The sequence below is a fragment of the Buteo buteo genome, chromosome 19 (assembly GCF_964188355.1).
Source record: "Buteo buteo chromosome 19, bButBut1.hap1.1, whole genome shotgun sequence".
Lineage (NCBI taxonomy): Eukaryota > Metazoa > Chordata > Aves > Accipitriformes > Accipitridae > Buteo > Buteo buteo.
Window position 1 is genome coordinate 24,641,455 of NC_134189.1, and position 21,010 is coordinate 24,662,464.

Here is a 21,010-nt window from a genome sequence, read left to right on the forward strand (position 1 = left end):
GGAGGAGTGGTAATCAGGAATGTCAGCTTTTGCAAGAAGAGAAGCTGATTTTTGCAGAAAATGTGGAGGGGAATGCTCTGTGGGGAAAATAAGATGTGATTTAATCCAGAGCGTAAAGCTACTTTTTAGCCACAAGAATTTGTTCTTTCTGATGGGAATGACAAAACATTATTGCGGGAGATCAGTGCATCATGTTAAAAAAAAATAAATTATGGCTTTTTTAACTGGCTCTACTTAAATGGCAGAGTAGTAAATGTACTTTTACTACTCCTTTAAATATACTTTTTGTCTTGAATACGTGAGTTAATATGGCTTGAAAAGCATGTATTTTACATATTTTACCTTGTATGTCAGCCGGGAAAGCTGAAAAGATTCCAGCATTAGAAGTAAAATAAACTCTGGTTCTGGGGGTGGGGTGTATGTGTGTGTATATATATATGCAACACTGACCATCAATTAATAAATGGAGAAGTAAAAATTTTGTGTTCTCTTTTTTTTGGTTTTGCTCCCTGTTTAGATTTCCAGGTGTTAGCCACTTTCTAAACAATTTTAGTTTGCTTGATATGTCTCTTTACATAGCATACTGTTTTCAGTCTTGTAGATGATGCCTGGAAAATAATTTTGATATACAGGGATGCATGGTGTTCTTTCCAGATTTTCCCAACCATAAATCCATCAGAATATTTGTCTTTACTTTTGTGCTTTTGAAATGCTTCCATGCACTAGCCAGAATAAGTGCTGTGATGGAAAATCTGTCCTGTCAACTTGCCTAAAGATACATGCACAAGGGACTTTTTACACCTTTCTGTCAGTTTAACCCTGTTGGGTGCTAAAAACCCTCTGTCTGAATATAAATAGCAGAGAAATCTAAGAAATAAAGCTTTGTTTCAACCTCCGTACCTGGTAAAAACTGACACATTCTAATCAATGTTCTTTGGTTTCTTGCAAGTAAAGGTTCAAGAACTTGTCACAGGGCTAGCTAGACAGAGCTAGGTAATCCTTACATTTAAAGTGGTCTTGTTTGCTATTATGTTGTGAATTTTCACACTTGAATAATTTTGAACTTATACCTGCAGCATCTATTGCTGGCTGACTTTCTTTCTGTTGTTCTCATGAGTGTTATGTCTGAGAACCTGAAACCAATGCACTTTGCTGTCCTGTTTGAAACAGAGTGGTGGGTCATTAGGGTGATGCCAGTGTTGCACGAAGCCATGATCTGATCCAGTGACACTAACGTTTTCCTGTTTTATTTCTACTTACTGCAGTAGAAAATAGCATATGCAATTAGAGTGGTGGTCTCATAGGGATGTACATAATTGACGCTTTCTGAAGGGAGATTATTTTCTTATTGTTGAGCTTCTTCCTGTTAATTCTGATCTGCATAAGATCTGACAGACTGGAGGTGAAAAGAATTAGTTGCTCTGAAGACTGTCCACAGTCTCTGATCATGAAAACCTAGGAAAATAGGTGCTGTACTATGTGTCTGCCAGTTAGAGGTAGTCAGAACTCTAAGAGTATTTCTCATAACTATAGCAAAAAAGAAAAGCAGCTGCTTGTCATTTACTTAACCTTGCTTGGGCTGAATTTAATCAGTGGAAAACATCTGGAACTGATTCCCCTTCAATTTAGAGTGTCCAGTAATCTGCTGTGTACATAACAACTCGTGCACCTTTAGCATTAGAATACTTTGCTAAACAATCTTTTGCAATATTGTTATCTTTTGGAAAGAAAAGAGGAAGCAACAGTAATTTCCTAATGAGCAAACATTTGCAATGTTGTGTATAGGTTGTGTTGTTCATTGATTTTGTGCAGCTGTTGTACAGAATCTATTGATCAGAGTTAATAAATTTCTAAGTGAGTAAGACTGCTTATTTGTATTGATTAAAATTGGGCCAAATTCTGAACTCTTTAGTGTTGCTTGACTACAACTGATGAAACAATTTGACCTTGTTATTCTTTTGATAGAATGCAATGTTGAATTACAAGCAAACCTTGAGTATGTAAAAAGCTTCTGCCTATGATCTATGAGTGGTTTTGCTTAAAATTCTTAGTCTTGCAGAATCATGGTGTTGGACTTTTCTAGTGAGCTACTGATACCTGTTTTTCAGCTGACTTTTCTGTTAAATAAAACTAAAGAAATTGCTGAATTGGGTAGTAATACTGGATAAAATGCTAACAATTGTTAAAAAGCCACTTGGTGGGAGATATGTGGAAAAATAACTGATGCATTTAAGCGATGTTTTCTGTGCACAATACATTCCTTCACGGGGGAAGCTGGCAAAACTGGAATATATACTCTTTTTCAATATAAATCCTGTTCACTTGCAGGGAAACATATTTAAATGAACTACTTTGAAAATCATAAGTGACTAAATGTATTTCTGGGAAAAGCTCTTCCTTCTTGGTGTTCTATTGAGAAATCTGCAGTGAATATCCCAGCTGACTTGGCAATGATTTCTATGGGAATTCCTCTGGGGTAAGACCCACAGAGGTGGGGTGGGGAAGGGTGATGAATTACTTTGGGCATCCCTTCCTCTTTGCTTTGCCCCCCTCTATTAGGGAGTTCTCTTACCCACATTAGCATGGAAGGAAAAGTAAAACTCCTATACGGCACCTTCCTGTCTTGTATTATGAAAAAATACAGATGTGATCAGTGCTACCCAATGCAGCAAAAGAGTACCCAGCTAGGAAATATAGAGCAACATTTATGGCTCTTAAAGTTATGTGTTATTTTGATAATGTATTATTTTTGTATTGAGCATCTTCGAGCAGTGGCAATCCACCATCAAGGAAAAAACCTCCTGGGTTTCCTTTTTTTCGTTCTTGCTATGGTCTGTAGCATGTGGTCTCACCAACAGGAGAATTGTGTGTAGTTGGCATAGACTTAGAAACTCCTCTGTAAAAGGAGAAGAATATTTTTTCATCTTTGAATAAGGTGAATTACAATTCCAATAACCAGTTCCAGGAATTCTGGCTTGCACGCAGCCTGGTCCTGAATCTGCCTCACAGGTACGTAAACTGTGACTGTATTCTACCCTTTGGATCTATTTGTGTTCCTTTAAGTGTTATATTATGCTGAGTTCTCAGAACTTGATTCCAGTTTTCAAAAAAAATCTTAAGCAGCATAATGCCAGTATTTGTTGCTAGTGGCTTTTTGGTTCTGTTTTTAATGGGGTGAATCAGACCATGGCAATGGGATACTCTAGACCTGGTTGTACTAACTCAATTAAGATCCATTTCAGGTCAGGTTGACCTGAATCTATCCTAGATTAGTTTGTGCTGAGTGAGCCATCATGAAGCAAGTGTGTGCCGGCAGCCCTAGATAGAAGTCCACAAGTTTCTCTTGCTGTTTATTTGAAGGGCTCAGATTGGCTGCTGTTTCTATAACCTTTTAAAAGAGAGAGAGCAAGCATATGCTAGATTTTGATGTACACGGAGGCCCAGCAGCTTAAGGTTTACAGGGGTTAATTTAGCCTGATGAGCAGAAAGTATATGCAAATGTACATGCAAACATGCCTTAGCATAATAAAATATCAGTGTTGAATAGGATTTTTCCCTTTTTTTGGCTGTTCATAAAACAGTGGGCCTATTCATATGTCATATGAATGACATCAATTTTAGCTGATAGAGATCTACTTGGATAAGGTAGTGATGGCTTTTACGGGGAATTACTTTGCCTGGTAAAGATCCTCAATTTACATTATTTGTTATCTTCTGCTTAAGTCTCCTTAAGGGGGTAAAGATGTTGTTTGCTAGATAAACAAATGCATCAGTACCTGCCAAACTCAGATGTGGACTGGCTGGAGAGTAACCAGCCTGGGGGGGAAATACTCCTTGCACCTCTTTTACAAATGGAGAGCAAGGCAATTTAAGTTGTGGTCCAAAAAGTCTGCATCAGTAGCAATTTCTAAAAAATGATTAATTTGAGCAAGTTTGTCTATAGTATTTAATTCAGAGTAAAGCTTACTAAGGAGACCTCTGATGCTCTCTTCTACCTCCTTCATCTCCATATGTCCCCTCACCAGCTTTGAATGGACCTTAGTGTGTTTCACTATGGACCCTAGTGATTTCATAGGATGCAATCACACATCCACAGTCTTCTCTCTCTCCCTTCATTTAGATGCTGCTAACAACTGGGTCATGCAATTCTTCTCTATATGAGATGGAATTGTCCGAGAGATTTTTCCACTGTTTATAGTGTTAACTTCTCCGCCAACCCTCTCAAGAAACTATGCTGCAGGGAGATAGGAGGTCTCAGCTTTGCACATTGTCCCTTGTGTAGTGCAGATGTCTCATCTCAAATGCTGAAATGTGGCTTTTTTCCATGACACACTCTCCAAAGGAATTGATGTCTTAGCCATGGAAAAAATGAAGGAATTGTTGTAGAAAAGGTCTCTTCAATTTCAGTGATCTTGTCTAAGCAGTTGCTTTTGCAACTGAACAGATACTCCAGGGTAAATTAATGCTGCAGATTTTTGTCTCAATGCTGTCAGCTTTCATTTAACCTGTTGAACTGCAAGTAACGAAGTATGTTGTGCTGACTGCCAGTCTGTAAGGACCTTGGAGTAGAACAGGAGAGTGCTAAGGTTTCAGTTGTGAATCTCTTGTAATATCAGATGAGGGTGATGGTTAGATCTGGGCATAAGAGAAGCAGGTCCTTATCAAGGTGGTGCTTCTGTGCCATGCTAGCAAACATCATTGTTATAACAACATTTGCAAAGCCAGAAATGGTCAGTACTTCGAATCAAACAGCAAGATATTCCCTTCATTTGTGACTTCAACCTAGTTTAAATCTGTTTCTCAGATGGAAGAAGGACATATCCAAATTTGAATAAGAGAACACTAAAGCATTACAGCTTGAAAGCCAACTTGTAAGGTATGGGGTTTGGGGGGGTGTGTGTGTCCCCCCAGTAGAAGAACATAGTCAATGCTCAGAACAAGGAAGTAACTGCACAAGAGCGTCAATGCAAAGGAAGAGCGGGGGAGCGAGGGAGATGGGGAACAAGGTGTTAATTTCTCCCTACTGGTCTCAAAGCAAATCTCCAAAAGCCTTGGATACAACAGTCAGTAGCCTTTATGATGCCAAGACTCCAACTGACAGTAAAAATCTTAGGCCTTAATGCTTTAGGATTGTAGTAAGAGTCTTCACATTATCCTCTCAAAAGTAGTAACTTGCCTCTTGGGCTATGCCTTTGTTATTTCCAGAAACTGTAATGCCTTTCTCTAAAGGTTTATTGGAATAAAATTCATTTTACTTTTGTCCTTCCTTTCTAGGGCTGTGACATGGTGCTTCACTAGTATTGCTTCCCCCCCCCCCCCATAGCAATAGTAAAGGTGTTTGAGGCCACTGTGTGAATTTTGCATTCACTGGGCAAGTGCACGTTCAGATCTGTACTAAAATCAGTGTAAACAAATTTGGATGTATTCTCAACTCCATGTGAACAAATTTATTGAATAAGAAGGCCCATCAAGAATTCTTGGATACCACCTCAGACTTGGAAAGTCCCACAGCTGCAGACCACAGGAAGGTCTCTGAAGCTAGCACTATATATCTGTCCTGTTCTTGTGCATCTGCTCATCACCTCTGTTGGAGACAAGGCAGTGCATAATGCAGTTCTTTGTCCTGATCTGTTGTTATCTGATATTGGGAAAATCCAGCTGTTTTTTCTGTTTTGGCAGTTATTCAAAAGTGCAAACCATTCCAGGATGGTATGTATATGTTTGCATTTGAACGACCATGGAATCCTGCTACCCCTCCACTTACACTTACCAAATATCTCTCTCTCTCTCTCTAGTGAATGAATCATCCATTTTGTCCAGATTTAATGGATGAAGCAAAATGGTTATAATTTCTAAATCACTGCTGAATGAGCACTTGAGAATTCTTAAATATTCTTAATGTAGCTTGTATATCTAGTATTTGCCAAAGGGAGAGGCAGGATTACCTGTTCTATTCTAACCTAGTCTTTGAATGCAATAGAAATTGTTCTGGAAAAAAGTGCCTTACTTGTCTTTAAAACCCAGCCTCTCTATGGCAAGGAGCTAGTAGCTGTGCTCAGAGTACAGACTCAGTCAGGTGTGCTCTTGACTCTATCCCCTGGACACAGGTATAGTAATACAGTGCTTTCCTCAAAGGGCTGCCTTAGCACTTAGGCAACAGCAAAGGCTTGTGAAATCTACTGTGATGAAAATCAAGCTGAAGTCACTTAGGGAGAACCCTTTGAGGTAGTGATGAAACTGTTAAGTGTTTGATATTCTTTCAAAAGAAAACAGTATTCCTTAGCTGTCTAAAATGTCTTGCAAACAGTGTTCCTGGTGAAAATGTTTGCCAGGGCTGAATTTCCACCACACACCCCCCCAAGAGAAGTTCAGTCTTGAGCAATCTCTTTCTTATTTCAGCTAAAAATGTATTTGTTTACTTAACCCTACAACTTCCCCCCACCCCCCCAACCCCCCCAACAAAACAACAAACAAAACTAACAATTTACTGTGAGTTTTTACTAGCTAAAAAAATCACCTAAGGGCTCTAAGGAAGTTATTCTAGAGACACTTTTATTCCAGTTATCATATGATCCTAGCATGTATTATAAGACAGAGGATGGAAGTTGGGAATTGCTGCTCTTCAAGTGAGTTAAAACACTGAGTGGTATCTGAATCTTTCATGCCACAGAAAACTGAAGGGAATATTCTGCAAGGGTAGTCTGTGGTTTGTGTACAAATAGCCTACCAACAAATAGCAGAACTTCTTTAGTCAGTCAGTGGCGCAAAGATTGTCCTAATCACATCTGCAGTTTGTCCTCTTGACAATGTGTCTGAAACCATTAGTGATGATTAGAAAAGAAGTTGCACTTGCATTTTTTTTTCTCAGTTAAAAGAAAAATATTTGGTTGGAAATCAAGACAGTATCATGGAAGTTGTTTTTTCCCTTGCTGCCTCTGTTAGGGTTCAACATCTGTAGCTGTATGTAAATATAGAAATAAAAATGTTGACTGATAAATCATGAAATTAATGGCATTAAGATTGAGAATTTGAGCCATGTTGCTTTCACACATAGCAAAGATGAATTTGTGTCTCAGTCCTCAGTAACATGGCTTAAAGAAGCACAGATGGAACCAAAGCCTTGTAATGGGTCTGATAGGGTAAGAAAATACATATTTTTTGTGACTTGTATAATATCTACTTTCTCTGAAGATGCTGATCGTAGTCAAGTCACTGCTCAAATTCAGCGTTCATCCAGATTTCTCTTTGGGATTGGTAGAATCTACAGCCAGTTCATAATGTTGCATTGACTGTTGTATTCAACAATCTCAGTGCTAGCAGTGATCTTTTGGTTCTCTGCTTTTCAGGGCTTCATTGCACATCTCTTCAAGAGGAACACTTTGGTCTGTGGAGATGCATTTTGTGGAGAGGGTGGGTCAGTAAAATGGAGAAGCACAAGGTGTGCTCGAGTGAGCTTTTTCACCTTCTTGCATGCAGGTCCTTTGGTGGAGGGAAAGATGAGACATATGGTAGAGCTGTGTGTCTCACTATATCTGTCAGTGTGGTTCTTGCTGTCACCATGATTTTTCAAGCAAAATCGTGGCCTGCTGCTAGAGGAGGATCAAGGTTACCCTAAGCCTCAAGCACTATAGGACACATTCAAATGTGTTTCCACAATGTCATCATTAAAAAAAGAATTTAGGTCTCTGACTTGAAGGCATGTGTCAACTTAGAGTTGTATCTCAGTTATAAACATCATCGTTCCCTTGTCATGTAAACTTTTTGGTTGCTATTGGGAGTGTAAAATAGTAACTACACTGGGTCTTCTAAAGCTAGTAATTGAGTCTCAAAAAAATTGGATTAAAGTCATGTTTTATTTGTAGCAGCAAAAGCTCAGCAACTTCTTTGTAATAAAAATAAATTTAAGAGGAACTTAATATTCTAAATATTTCCTAATGGAGATTCTGAATAAGCAATATGAGGAAGTGGGAATGTAGCATTACTAATGAATGTACATACTGATTGAGCTCTGAAGTATATAGTTGAAGACCACATTAATTTAAATAAAATGTAATCAGTTGGTTTGCAGCATTTCTAGGAAGATAACTAATTATGAGAGGGTTTTGTGCTTACAAGATGTTACAGTTCAAATTCCATGATCTGAAGATCTGTCAGTCAAAATTTTTATAGTATTGAGTACACACAACAATGGCTATTTTGAATTCCTTTTTTAGTATTTGTAACTTAGACTTTTACTCAAATTACTGCCCTACCTAAAAAACCTTCACATTCAACATTTAGCAAGTAAGTATTCAGAGCAAATGTGTTTGAAATAAGAAGGGAACACGCCCATGAAACTATTCCTTAGGTAGGAATAGTTTTGATTTAGTGCAGTCAATAGCTACAGATCATTTTGCTGAACTTGCTTTTTAGGTTTTAGGACAAATATGGCAATTATTTCCTCTAGTATTAAGACTTACTTTAATTTACAGCATTTTTCTGGTCAGTACAGAATAAGCAGATTGGTAACAATGTATGTCTTGAATTCATGATTAACTCCTAGTCAATGGGAAATTGTTCTACAAGGATTCAATTGTGTGACGCAAAGAACTGCATTAGACCAGCAAAGAATTGTGGCATATTTCACTGTAATTACAATAATTGGGTTTTGTGTTCTTGCGAGTCAAAACATTGACAACAATTCGGAAGATGTTTCTAATTTTACTGTCACTGCAATTTGTATGCTTTGACCATTAACAGTCATGAAAAATAAAAATGTTTTCAGACTGGTTTATTTTCTTTAATAGCCACACTAAAACTGTACTTCCTTTTTAAAATAAACATTTTTACTATAATGGCAGTTCTGAATCCCATAATGGAAAGTAACTCTATATATTTATATTACATGATACATTCCCTATGTGTAATTCTAAGAGTTTGTATGTGTTAAGAGCTCTCCCTGCAGAGCTAACAAGCTGCCAAATTACATTTCACTGGCTATTACTTGTTTCATTTTAAGGTCAAGTTCTTCTTGTCCTTTAAAGAAAAAAAAAAAGGAGGGGGGGGCAAGCAGTGGCAAACGATCACTTTCAAAGCTATTTTTGTCTTATTTTTCTTGACTGTTCTTACTGTATGTTTTGTTCTTCAGAGTAACTGAACTAGCAGTCAAGTATTGCTAGCCTTAAAAAGTCAAATGCATTAGCATTGGTGACTTGGATTTATTCTTGGAGAGGTGGTCTTTGAACATATTCACAAGGTGTAGATGGTATTTCCAACTTGGAAAACATGTTCAAACTATCTGTGGGCATAAGGATTCTGTCAGATAAACAAAAGAATCAGAATGAGGCTTCAGTTAAGAGAAAAAGGAGATACTTTTTGAAGTTTAAATGAGTCAGAATACTTTGTTGTAGAATATTGAGAAATGTTGTTTTCTTGACATCATTTGAATACAACTTGTCTTGTTAGATGCTTTCCAAAAGGTGTCCAGTTCATATTCCTCCTGGACCAGTTGTGGCAGCATTTGGGCTTAATGTATGTAGGAAAAGTAGCTCACTGCTGAAAATAGATGTCAGCAACTTATTCTGTGCTGTTTCAGGCACGAAGTGTTAATGGCAAATGTAAACTACTGCAGTGGAACTGGAGCTGCTCTGCAGAAAACTGTGACTGCAGATTTGCCCAGTTATTGAAATGTTTAATGCGAGACTATGTAGTATTAAGCTAATAAACCTGCAAAGAAAGAGAAACAGGAGACGAAGGATATATTGGGATTTCTTGTTGAGCATGAAGTTGAGTTGGCAACGTAAACATGTTAAAATATGTTCAAAGACAGATTTTTGCTAGGAGATGTTTAAGGAGAATAAGGTACCTGCTCTCCTCACTTGAAGAAAGGTAACCTCAAAGTCTGGGAAGTCTTTAGGTTAGGTAGGTAGGTAGGTGCTTTGTTTTGGGCAAATGTTCTTTTTCCTATTGATGTCACTTATTGTATTTTTCCTGCTGTCACAATCCTCCTGCTACTGCCATGTGACACAACTTAATAGCTGAACTGTATCTGCTGTGCAGTTCACTCTGTGGGTTTCTCTGAATGCTCCTCTTCCCCAACAAACCAGGAAAATCTGTTTTCCACCTCTTTGTCAGACCTTACCCCTTATTACCATCCATATCAACCACATACATTTGACTGAGTTTGGAAGCCTGTTTTTTTTTTGTGTTTAGGAGAAATAGCTTTCATGAGAAAAAAAAGGCACTACTTTTTTTTCAGGAACAGAGCCCAAGAGAGAAGAAATGTTAAAATAAAGAAGTCAATGTTCGCTTCTATATCCACATAGAAATCTGGGAAGGGCTAGCTACCTGAGATACACATGTATAGACCCTGTATCGTAAGAGATGGGAGATGTCTATGGATGACGGAGGTTGAGAATGAGAAGCCTCTCTAGGGTTCAGTTATAGGCCGACTGTTTCTCTGGCTTCTTTGTCTTTGGGGTCTTCTAGTCTGTTTGGCTCAGTAATATGGAGGACAAAAGCCCATAGAGGTAAACTTGGTTGTAACAAGCAGAGGCTCTAAGGGCATGTTATGCATACGCATGGAGAAAAGGTATCTGGCTGGCAGAGTTGTATGTACTCCTTTCTTCTGTGAAAGGCAGGAGGTCAGAGGGAAGAGTCAAGGCAGTGGGACCACAGACCTAGCCATGTAGTAAATATTCATATTATTGTCCAACATGCAGTATGACTAAATGATGATAGCAGAATGACTACAGCTCAGTCACAGCTAGCTGCATTTAACACTGTTTAAAAAAAAATAAAATAAATCACATCTGACATTTTTTGGGGAACAAATTTTAGCTTGCCATTCTGACAAGGAACTGAAAACAGCTTCCTCTAGCTTTCTGTTGTGGGTCATTCCCATGAGGAAAACTGAAAAACAATCCTGGGTGTAATACAACCAGACATGCAAAAGTTGAAATAGCTAGATTAGTAGCTCTTTGTCACTTAGCTCCATGTTTTCATTAATGCTTTTACCGCAGCACAATCAATAGCCATTTAAAAATACTTAATTTTCTCAGATGAAATTGGCCAAGGAAAATCCTTCCTTAACTTAATGCTTTTGAAAGGGACTGAAAGGAGCATGATGGAAATCATAGCTTGCTATCTGAACAGATAGTGAGTGGCACCAACACTGCATGCTTCTCTACTATGCTCCATTAATCTCCAATTCTCTTCTGACAGGTCGTATCTGTGTATGAGGAGGTACTTATAACTCTTGGTGCAATTGGTCCCTGACTACTTTTCTGAATCTATCAACAAACCTGCTTGTCAGTTAATGCCAAACATTACACAGGTTCAGTGGTATGGACGTTTGCATCCTTCTTGTTTGCTAGGTCTTATGAGGTTGTTCAGGCAGTTGGGTAGGTATCAGCATCTTCATATGCATTCAGAAGTATGTTTCATTGTTTTCTCTCTGCATGTTTTCCAGTACTACATGCCCTTGTGATTTTGAATTATGTGTTGGTATTCATTTACATCTCTGTGCTGTCCCATTAGACATGTAATGAGTGATGGGGTGTAAGTCAGCATGTAATTTGGCCTGCAGGCTTATCTAAGCAAAAGAATGTACAACAAATAAAGTCAGCATTAGTGCATTTTGAGTGCTGATTGTTTCAAATCAGATACACAGGAAACCAGATGTTGAAGTTTATCTAAAACACTTGCAGCCGAACATGTAACTAAGTACAGCAGCAATAGTGCATGGCACTTTTTGCATATACTTAGCAACATGTTTACAGCAAATACAAATTTATTCTTATTTCTCAATTCACTTTTTCAGATGTTATTTTATTTCTGTTCTGCTAGCAAACTACTGTTTAATTCATTTTGGTCTGATTCTACAGGTCTTCTGGGAGCAAAATCAAATTTAGAGAGAATGTACAAGAATTGCAGTATCAGCCATGTCTCTAATGGCAATAAATTTAGATGCCTAAAATTAGGTACATAAAGTGGCTTGGCTTTTTTAACTGCACTGAGCACTTGTAGCTCTTAGAGTTGTGTATGGGACAATCTGAGTATTTGGCATTTGCAGATGGCTTACATTTCAGTACCCAGTAAGGATTTAAAATCCTAGCTTCACATGTTCAGATTTAGTTTTTACAGAAAAATAAAATGAAAGTAGCACTTTCTTATTTAAACTAGTAGTGGGTATGCTTCTGACGCTTTAGTTCCGCAATAGTAAGGAAGAAAAGTTCTCATAATATAACTTTTATAAAAGATGTTATTCAGTCTATGCTAATGATATGTTTTGCCGTATTCTTCCAACATGACTGATGAGCTTGACTATCATTTGGCTGCTGAGGTGAATAATAATAGCAAGTTGAAGAGGTTTTTAAAGGCAGACTGGTGGTCAGGTGTCAGACACTTACATGCACCTTGGTTTTCATAAGCCATTAAATTTCCTTTTTTTTTTTCTGAGGAAAGTAAGGATTTGGAAATGTCTCAGTCTGTGCCCCAAACCTGTCTGCCTCTCTATTACAGCTTTAGAAATACTGTGTTTTGAGCAGTGAGGTGACATGAGTTCCTGCTGCAAGAAAGAAAGAAGATAAGAAGTGATGCTGTGATCTCACAGGTAGTTCCTCCCTGTAGATAAAGGAAGCATAGACATCCCATGGATTTTTCTGTCAAGGTGCACCCTTACATATAAAATTAAACAAATCACGTTTACTTCATAGACATTTATTACATTGAGTTGTGGAGCCTGGTGTTATGAGAGAGTGTGTTGTAACAACTTCTGATTTGAAAGTGATTAAAAGACAGTGGTACTGAAGGAATTGATTGGAATTTACTTTTGGTCTCTTAAGCCTGTTTTTTTATAATGTTCTGTTTTAAAAACAGCCAACCAAACAAGCAAAACTCACAGAAGAACAGAAAAGCCCCTAGCCTTACTTTCACCTAGTAGAGGAGACCTTATCCTCATCAGCATTCTCTGTATGTTCATCTTCTTACTGCTTTGAACACTGATTTAGCTTATCTTTGATGTCCCATCTGGCCCTTCTCCACCCCTGTGTTTTTGCACGTGGCTCTACACCTTTCCTGGTCGTCTTTATCCACCTGCTCTGTGAGCTTTCCCCTGTCACCAGGTACTTGGCATTATCTTCACACAATCTATTACTTAACAATTTGATGAATAAATATTCATGCAACAGGAACTGTTTTATGTTATGCTGTCTGAAATTTACTGTCTGTTTCTATCCAAGTGCCTGTGTTTTCCCAGTTTAATTTGCCAAATATTTCCTTTCATTCAAGTTCTTAGGTGTTTGTATTCCTAGGGGTAGCACTGCGGGTACCCTTCAATATAACGTAAGCAGCCGCTGCAATTCTCTGAAGACTTTTGTAAAGTAGACTGTGTGGGGATGGTATGAATTATCTTTAAATTTGTGTTTGTTTTTTTTTTGATGAATATGAAAAAAACTCCTAATAAAACCAGTAAGTTGGAATTATCTGCAATAGAAAAGACCTGCTTTTTCTTTTTTTCAACTACTTTATCTGAGAAGAGAATAGTGCAAAATCTTCCTGGTTATTTTGTCCTGGTATTGGTAGGCACTGCCTGTTTGAAGATGACCATGGTAATGGGAACCACACGCAATTGTATTTTCTACTGCAGTTGTAAATTGGGAGTTCATTTTCTCCCCCTACTATGAAGACAGAAGCTAGTGTAATATAGATACGGAATCTAAGGTTAGATAAAGTTAAGTAGCATTACAAAAATATCTCTGGGTTACACTTTGATGTGTTTATTATATGTTCTCACTGTTTTAGAAATTGATGCTGAAGGAAAAATCAGAGGTATATGAAACTTAGTTGTCCTTTTGCTGTTTCATTTAATGAGCTGTTCTGTTTCATGGATTCCTAGGTCTGTGGCATTCACTGGTATTTCTTGTACTGTGGTAGATATTATTCTATATTTTCAACTTGCTGCTTCCAACTGTTCATGGTCAGAAATATTACACGTTTTATAACCAGATAGGTACAGCTTCTTCATATTGTGAGTAGTAGCATGTGGAAAGGAAAGGATGGCTTCTCTTTGCTTTCCCTCTTCATATTTCTTTGCCTCCTCTCCTTGCTAGTCTGGAGCTAAGTGCTCATCTTCAACTAATAAAATGAACTATGGAGTATATGTTACAGAACTCCTGTTTGTATAAAGTACATAATCACATCATTGTCTTTTTTAAAATGCTTGTAGGAATGAAATGTATGCGTACTACATGTGGGATGAGACTGTCACAGATAATCATAGCAAAGTCTTCACCAAACAGAAAATTTGTATGCTTTTACCCTATCTAAAGAGGGAACAGAAGCTTGCCATGCTTGTGTAGGTAACCAAGCACAGGTTGAGGCCATTAAACCTGGGATTATAGTCTACATGTCTCTGCAGAAGGTCAATGGTCAGAGAAGCAGGAGTTCCAGGCACACCCTGCAGTAAGAGCAGAGCTGCTCTGCAGTGCTCAGCGCAGTGCCTGCAAGTGGGAATACCGAGAAAGTGAAGGTTTCTGAACTGGCATGCTACTCTTGTCCCTCTTCTCATAACTGTCGTGTTAGGGAGCAAAGAGCCATTGTAGTAGTTCCTTCTCAGAAAAGGAATTAGCAAGCCAAATTTAAACGATTAGGGTTTTGTGGTTTTTTTAAGAACCCGTGGATGCAGATTGTAAACAGCAATGTGATGAGACAGAGATAAGTTTGATAAGGCAATATGGACCAAACCTTTAAAATGACAGAAATAAAATATAATCCTACTTCTTATGACAAATGCATTGCAATAATTTTAGTATCTATCCTGTGCTATAAAGGATGAAAACCCCTATGAATTAGGTCTTTCTCTTACTATTCCAGCAGTCCATTGTGTAGTAGGAATTGATAGCAATACAATGTTTTCCTTTTAATTTGATTATGCCTTACATAGGCATGGTGACTTAACTCTACCTTTGGCTGACTCTCAAATTCTGCTAGGTTTCTATGAGGAAAACCTAAAGGAAGTTGAAGGAAAAACTCCCCCAGTTTAATTTTGCAGATGTGATTGTGTGTGATGTTACTTCTTTAGAGATTGAAGGAGTCTATTCCTAAATCTGTGTCTGCTTCCCAAAGCAATACCTCAAATATTGGATCTATGTATCTCAAGACTTTGTCCAGAAATAAGGCTGCATACTTCTCTTAAAGAAAAAAAGTCTTAGCAGAGCAAGTGCAGAACTGGCAGGTCTCACAAAATAAAGCTCTCATAATAAGCTTTGAAGCAACCACAGTGTTTCACTAGTGCTGGAATAGCATAGAAATTCACATTCCCAGTGCCAGGAAGATTTGATTTCTCCCCTGGAAATGTAGTTTAATTGTGATTAAATGCAGCAGATGTAAATAAAATAGCTTTACAATTTTATGTCCTTTAGCAGTGTTTAGTTATGCCATTTTATAATTATATTCCATAGACTTCACTTTCACTCCTTGATATTTATACTATGGCTATTCCAATAGTAAGCTCTGATGTCGTAGGCTTTTTAGTACTTGGCTTGAATGTAGTCCAGCCAAAGTGGTGCTGTATAATTAACTTGAGGCTTCAACAACTTAGTGTTCTAGGAGGCAAGATTTCTCATTTGTCATGTGGATTGTTTGTTTTCTTCTCACCCATCACAGCATATGTAAGTGACACTACTTAGTCTTTTGCTTGTTTTGTCTGACACTTAATTTAAATTATTTTTTCCCCCTGCAAACATTTATCTTTTTTCTCCTCCCTTGAATTCATATGTGTCGTCCTATGCATCTTCCAAATTAGACACTACCAGCTCATAACTGTATGTGCCAAACTTTCAAGAATGATCAGAATTAAAATAGGGAGCTTCCCTAAAACTGTTAGGATCAGTAATAGTCATGAAAAAAATGGCTATTTCAGATCACAGTAATTTAAGCTAGATGTACTTCATAGCTTTTGAACAAAATAAATATAGGAAAAGATATTGAAAAGACCCTAAAGCAGAAATTGTTTGAGTATTGATGTAGCTGAACTCAGAAAGGCAGGTACATGTATACTTCACATTTACAGTGGAAGAAGTCGGCCCTATACCTGATGGAAATGCGTATTGAGGCTAGAGCTTTTCAAAACATCAGTATTCATCAGTTACAGGGCTAGCTGCACTTCTCTGGTTTTTGCAGTCTGTGAGTGAAATCCATCATTTGGCCATCATACGTCTTCCCAATCTGTAATGAAATCTGTAGCTTGCTTGTGCTTGGAACATAAGCTGGGCTACAGTACAGCTTTGTATCCATCGTGGTTACCCCACTGAGTTGACTGCATTCAAACACCTGAGGCTCCTCCCTGGTCCATGCGAGAATTTTTGAACACTGGTGAATATAGTGAACAAATAGAATACTTGAAACAAAAGTGCTATTTATATGATAATAGCAATAAAATTTTAAAGAAGGGTTTTAGAGAAATTAAAGTATACATATCAAATAGTACTAATTGAAAAAATGAAAGTCAGATTGTTTCTATCATCATGCCCTCATTGAAATTGTAAGTATGGTGAATTTCTACTTACGGGGAGACAGTCGTCAAGAAGACAAGCCTTTCTTGTAAGAGGTTCCTGTGTATTTGAACTATGTATATGTAAATATATATTTTTGTGTGGTGCACGTTATAAGCATCAACTTCGCCGATTCTGACAAAAAAGCAAGCCATGTCTCATGTTAGAACTGTTTCTTTAATCTATTGCACAGTATCTTAAACTAGGGAAAGAGCTTGTATATGTTGTCTCCCTAATGTGTTATGACTTCTTTGAATTATTTTTGCAGTGAAAAGACATTTAGAAGGGAATACCCAAGAAATGTCACGGGCCAACAGCTTCACTGATGACATTGATCTTGCATCAGAAGAGTTGCCACTGCCAGCTGTATCTGATGTGGCACAGTAAGTGGAACAAAAATTTTTAATTGGTAAAATAAATGCTCATTAATGGTGGGGAAGACTTGTCACAGAATAAAAGTATTATTCTTTGGCTGGCTGCACTTGAAGTGATTATGAGTTTGATCTTATTTAACTATATGTGAACATTTCTACAAAATGCAGGTTTAGCTTAAAGTTTAATGGAAGTAGTCAGTCACTTGGGAAGAGAAGCATTGCTCTGTGATGGGTGGCTTGCAGTCTTGGTGTCTTGGTTGTTTTACTTTTTAAGGCAGCTGAAACAGTTCCTGAGATTGAGTTTTACAGGTAGGTTTATACTTTGTAGAATTCTGGAACAGTTTGAGCTCTAAAGCACTCATAATATGAAGAAAGTATGAATTGATTGGAAACATAAATGAAAGTCATTGATACAGCCTGAAAGTAGAAAGGCTACATTATGTGTAATATTTTGATAAAGTAGGGACACTTGTAAAGAAATGGTGTTCCAAAAATTTGAAAGTAAAATTATGAAGGAGATGCTGAAGGTGTCTAGATTGACCAGGACAGAAAATCCCCATTATCAGTTAGTTCACTGCAACTGTTAAATGATCTTTCATGTTGCTTGTATTTGGTTTAGCCAATGTCTATTTCTTGAAGTAAGCATAATAGTATCTTCATGCAGGATGCCCCCATATTCTGTTTTGACAGGATCTTGAGTAACCCTTATGCTTTTTTCTTATAATGTACAATTCCAGTGTTGGGGATGGGGATTCTGGAGTAAATTTCAAATGCGAAGCAGGGCATTAAAGCATACAGCCAGGCCTGGATGGACCAGAGCATCCAGGTATCATACTAAGGCTTTATCTTACGTGCAGAAACCGATACAAACAATGCTGGTGAATAGAACTCTTGAGTTATCAGTGATATATGGCCTAAAGGTATGGTACAGCTGGCACAAGCTCATGAAGGTCTAACTAATCATTTGGATGTTATGTTAATGTTGGTGAAAAACTCGCTTGACTTCACGCTTGCAAGAGAAAATATGGAATTGTTGTTGGAAAAAACCTTTGTTAAATATCTGAGATTGAAAAGAACAACAAAAGCTGTTGCTTGCCTTCAGATAGAGAAAAATATAGACAACAGTGTTCAGGATGAATTTGAAAGCAATGTGATTCCAATCTATAGTGTGATTGCTTTTAAGATGTTTTCTTTCACATCATATGGTTACTTTCTGTCTAGGTGACTCGTATAAATTGTGTGCCTACTAAATCTATAGTAACATACTATGCTTTAATACAAGATACCCTGGTGCTTGTATTTTTCCAACATGTTATACTTTGGACCTTATTTCAAATTGGAGAATTATAATTTTTTCCATTCAAATTGGTATTTTTTTTTTTTAAATCGGCATGGTGTAAGCACAGGATTTTGCATTTGGAAAGAAAGTACTAATCTTATTTCTGCTATTTAGTGCATGAAAAATGGTGGTTTTGGATGTTAATTCTGTATAGTGCACCTTGCAAACTACACCTGTGTTTCTAGCTCATATTAGAGTTCAGATGCATTTCTCTCTTGTGCAGAAAGTAAGAAAAGGAATAGTAGAAAGGTAACCAAATATACAAATGAAAAAAAAAATTAAAATATGGAGAGTATTTGAAGTAATATGCTACATGGTTTAATATATTATCAATTCATTAATTCTTGATGTGGATGTCAGGTACATATGAACTGAATGATCTTGCAACTAAATATTGCTAAATTAATTATTATTAAATTCTAAGACCCATTATATATGATGTAAGTATAAATTTTAGCTTCTGAGTATTTGTAATGAACTTCAAATGTACAGAAAACATAAGGTCAAAAGTTACAGATGTAATATAAAGTTATAAAGGTACTATGTAAAACCAAAACCAAACCACTATTTTATGTAGTTTTATGCTTTTAAAGTCAAGCACATCATTTTTCACCTTTATAACTTATAATCTCATTTTATATGCATGTAATTCTATTTAGTAGGATGCATCCATTTAAGAGTTGTCCTGATTTTTGAGTAGAAATACAATATCTCGTTATTCAAATTGTGAACTTCATTGAACAAGCACAAGCACAGAATGTGTTGTATTTATGGATCTTGGTTTTAAACTTCCATTTCTAATGCAAACAGTAAGGTATTAAGGCTGTATTTGCCTGATATGCTTGTCTTCTACATGAATATTAGATATACTTAGTGTGATTATTTGTCTTGTCTTTTAGCACAAGTGTAAGCAGGTAAGTCTTCATGTGTGCTATACTTGCTTTGGTGTGTGAGCTTTCCAAAACAGCATGGCTTTTGCTTTGCACTTAGTAGTGTATTTCCTAGTCTAGTGTGCCTTGGAATTTGTGATGGGAAAATACTTTTTTTTTTTTTTTCTGTTAGAAGTTCCATTTCTATTCTGTTTCTTTTACCTGGCTAGAATAAACAGTTATTCTGATTGTTCACATAGATGTTTTTTCATGCTCTGAAATTATCTACCAGTTAGATTTTATCCCCACATCCTCCGCCTCCCCCCCTCCCCTGCCCTGGAGTGAACTACGTAATGGAAAGTGGTTTTATCTCATTTTGGAATAGCATGCATTTGATAACTAGTGTGACAGTTCTTCATCCTAGAGTCACAATGCCATCAATGAGTTAGACAAAAATTCTGTAAGAGTAGAATTCAGCCAAAGTGTATATACATGCAATGAACCTTCTCAGTTTGCAAAGTAAGTGAAAACATGTCTTTTGGTGTAACAGTTAATGATAGTATGCTGTGATGATGACAATTTCACATGGAGCACTTCTTTGTGAAGTCAAGCTTGACTTGGTCAAGCTGCCAAAAGGCAAAGTTTTCCTTGCTTTCAACAAGCATTATGAGTTACAAAGTCAATCTCACGGTATACCTTTATTCCAAAGCCAGTAACTGGTCATTTTTTAAACTTCGTAAGCTGCTATGTTGATTTTTAAACATGAAATGTCAGGTCTACAGCTGTAGTGCTTTGGGTTTTTTTTTCTCTGTAATTTGAACAGTAGATTCTTCTGAAATCCTGTCTGCTAGACAGATGATAGGAGAGATGTTCTCTGACAGTAACCTTTACTTTTGGCCATACTCTCTTCGAAACTCCCTTCATTGTGTGGGAAGGCAGATATTGTCCCAGGAGAGCAGAGTTCTTACCCTTGAGCCATGCTACCTTGGACAAACATCTGTTACATCAATCTGCACATATGCATTAGTCTCACAGTAACTAAAGTGGTTGCTCAGCAAAACCTATCAGGCTGGTTGGAAACTGGTGATGATACCATTTAAGAATGTGTCTTAAGTGAAAGCAAACCAGTTCAGTGGGTTGCAGCACTGCCCAGGTTTCAGTGGTTAATATGTCCACTATTGGATTTCTGATGGTCGTGATCCATGCAAGCTTAGAGAACGTATGCTAGAGAAGGTGGAAGGTGTCAATAAAAACAAATCAAACAGCAAGCTTGCAAATTGAGCTTCAGATACATTTCTGCAGAAAAAAATAGCTGCTTTGGATCCTTTAGATAGTTGGGATGATGTTTGTTTCCAGTGATCTGGGTAAAAATGTGGAAAAATGTAACCTCCTTAGCTGGGGAACAAAAGCATCATATTCAATATATAATTCTGTGTTTGAAGTTCTTGCTGAATATCTCTGGCCCAGGCTCTCAGGGGTAAAATTCTCATGTGGTTGCTGACCTGAGTGGAATGATGTTGTTTTATACTGGCTGCTTCTGAGGTGTCCAAAGAATGATGATGTTAGAAATTAATCAAAGCTGACAGATGAAATAAATACATAAATTTCTATCAGTTGATGAGTAGTTCTGCTTTTAATAATGCTTAGACTACCTTATTGCCTGATGTATTTACCAACCCAATTTTTCAAATTCTCTGCCGAGCAATTGGCAGATGACTCCATCAGTGCATAGAGAGACTGCAAAATGATGTTTTGTCTGTGCATTGAAACCTAGAAAAAAACCCTAGTGATTATATTTGTCTCAGTACAGAAAATCTGCTTCATCCTTAGGGTTAGTCTTCTACATATATTGATAACTATCTAAATTAAGTTATATATTAGGGAAGACCTAAATCT

At 37.2% G+C, this 21,010-nt stretch overlaps 1 protein-coding gene across 18 annotated transcripts in view; it reads left to right on the top strand.

Annotated features, from left to right (window-relative positions):
• LOC142042141 (potassium voltage-gated channel subfamily KQT member 1-like) overlaps positions 1–21,010 on the top strand; it is a 515,171-nt gene that overhangs the window by 82,032 nt on the left and 412,129 nt on the right. For 16 of the 18 annotated variants that reach the window (XM_075051709.1, XM_075051710.1, XM_075051699.1 and 13 more), the window contains 2 exons: positions 16,801–16,915; positions 19,145–19,159. In XM_075051709.1, coding sequence (XP_074907810.1) covers positions 16,801–16,915; positions 19,145–19,159 — 130 coding nt within the window. The remainder of the gene's footprint in view (positions 1–16,800; positions 16,916–19,144; positions 19,160–21,010) is intronic. The other 2 variants (XM_075051700.1, XM_075051707.1) reach the window with 1 other exon arrangement.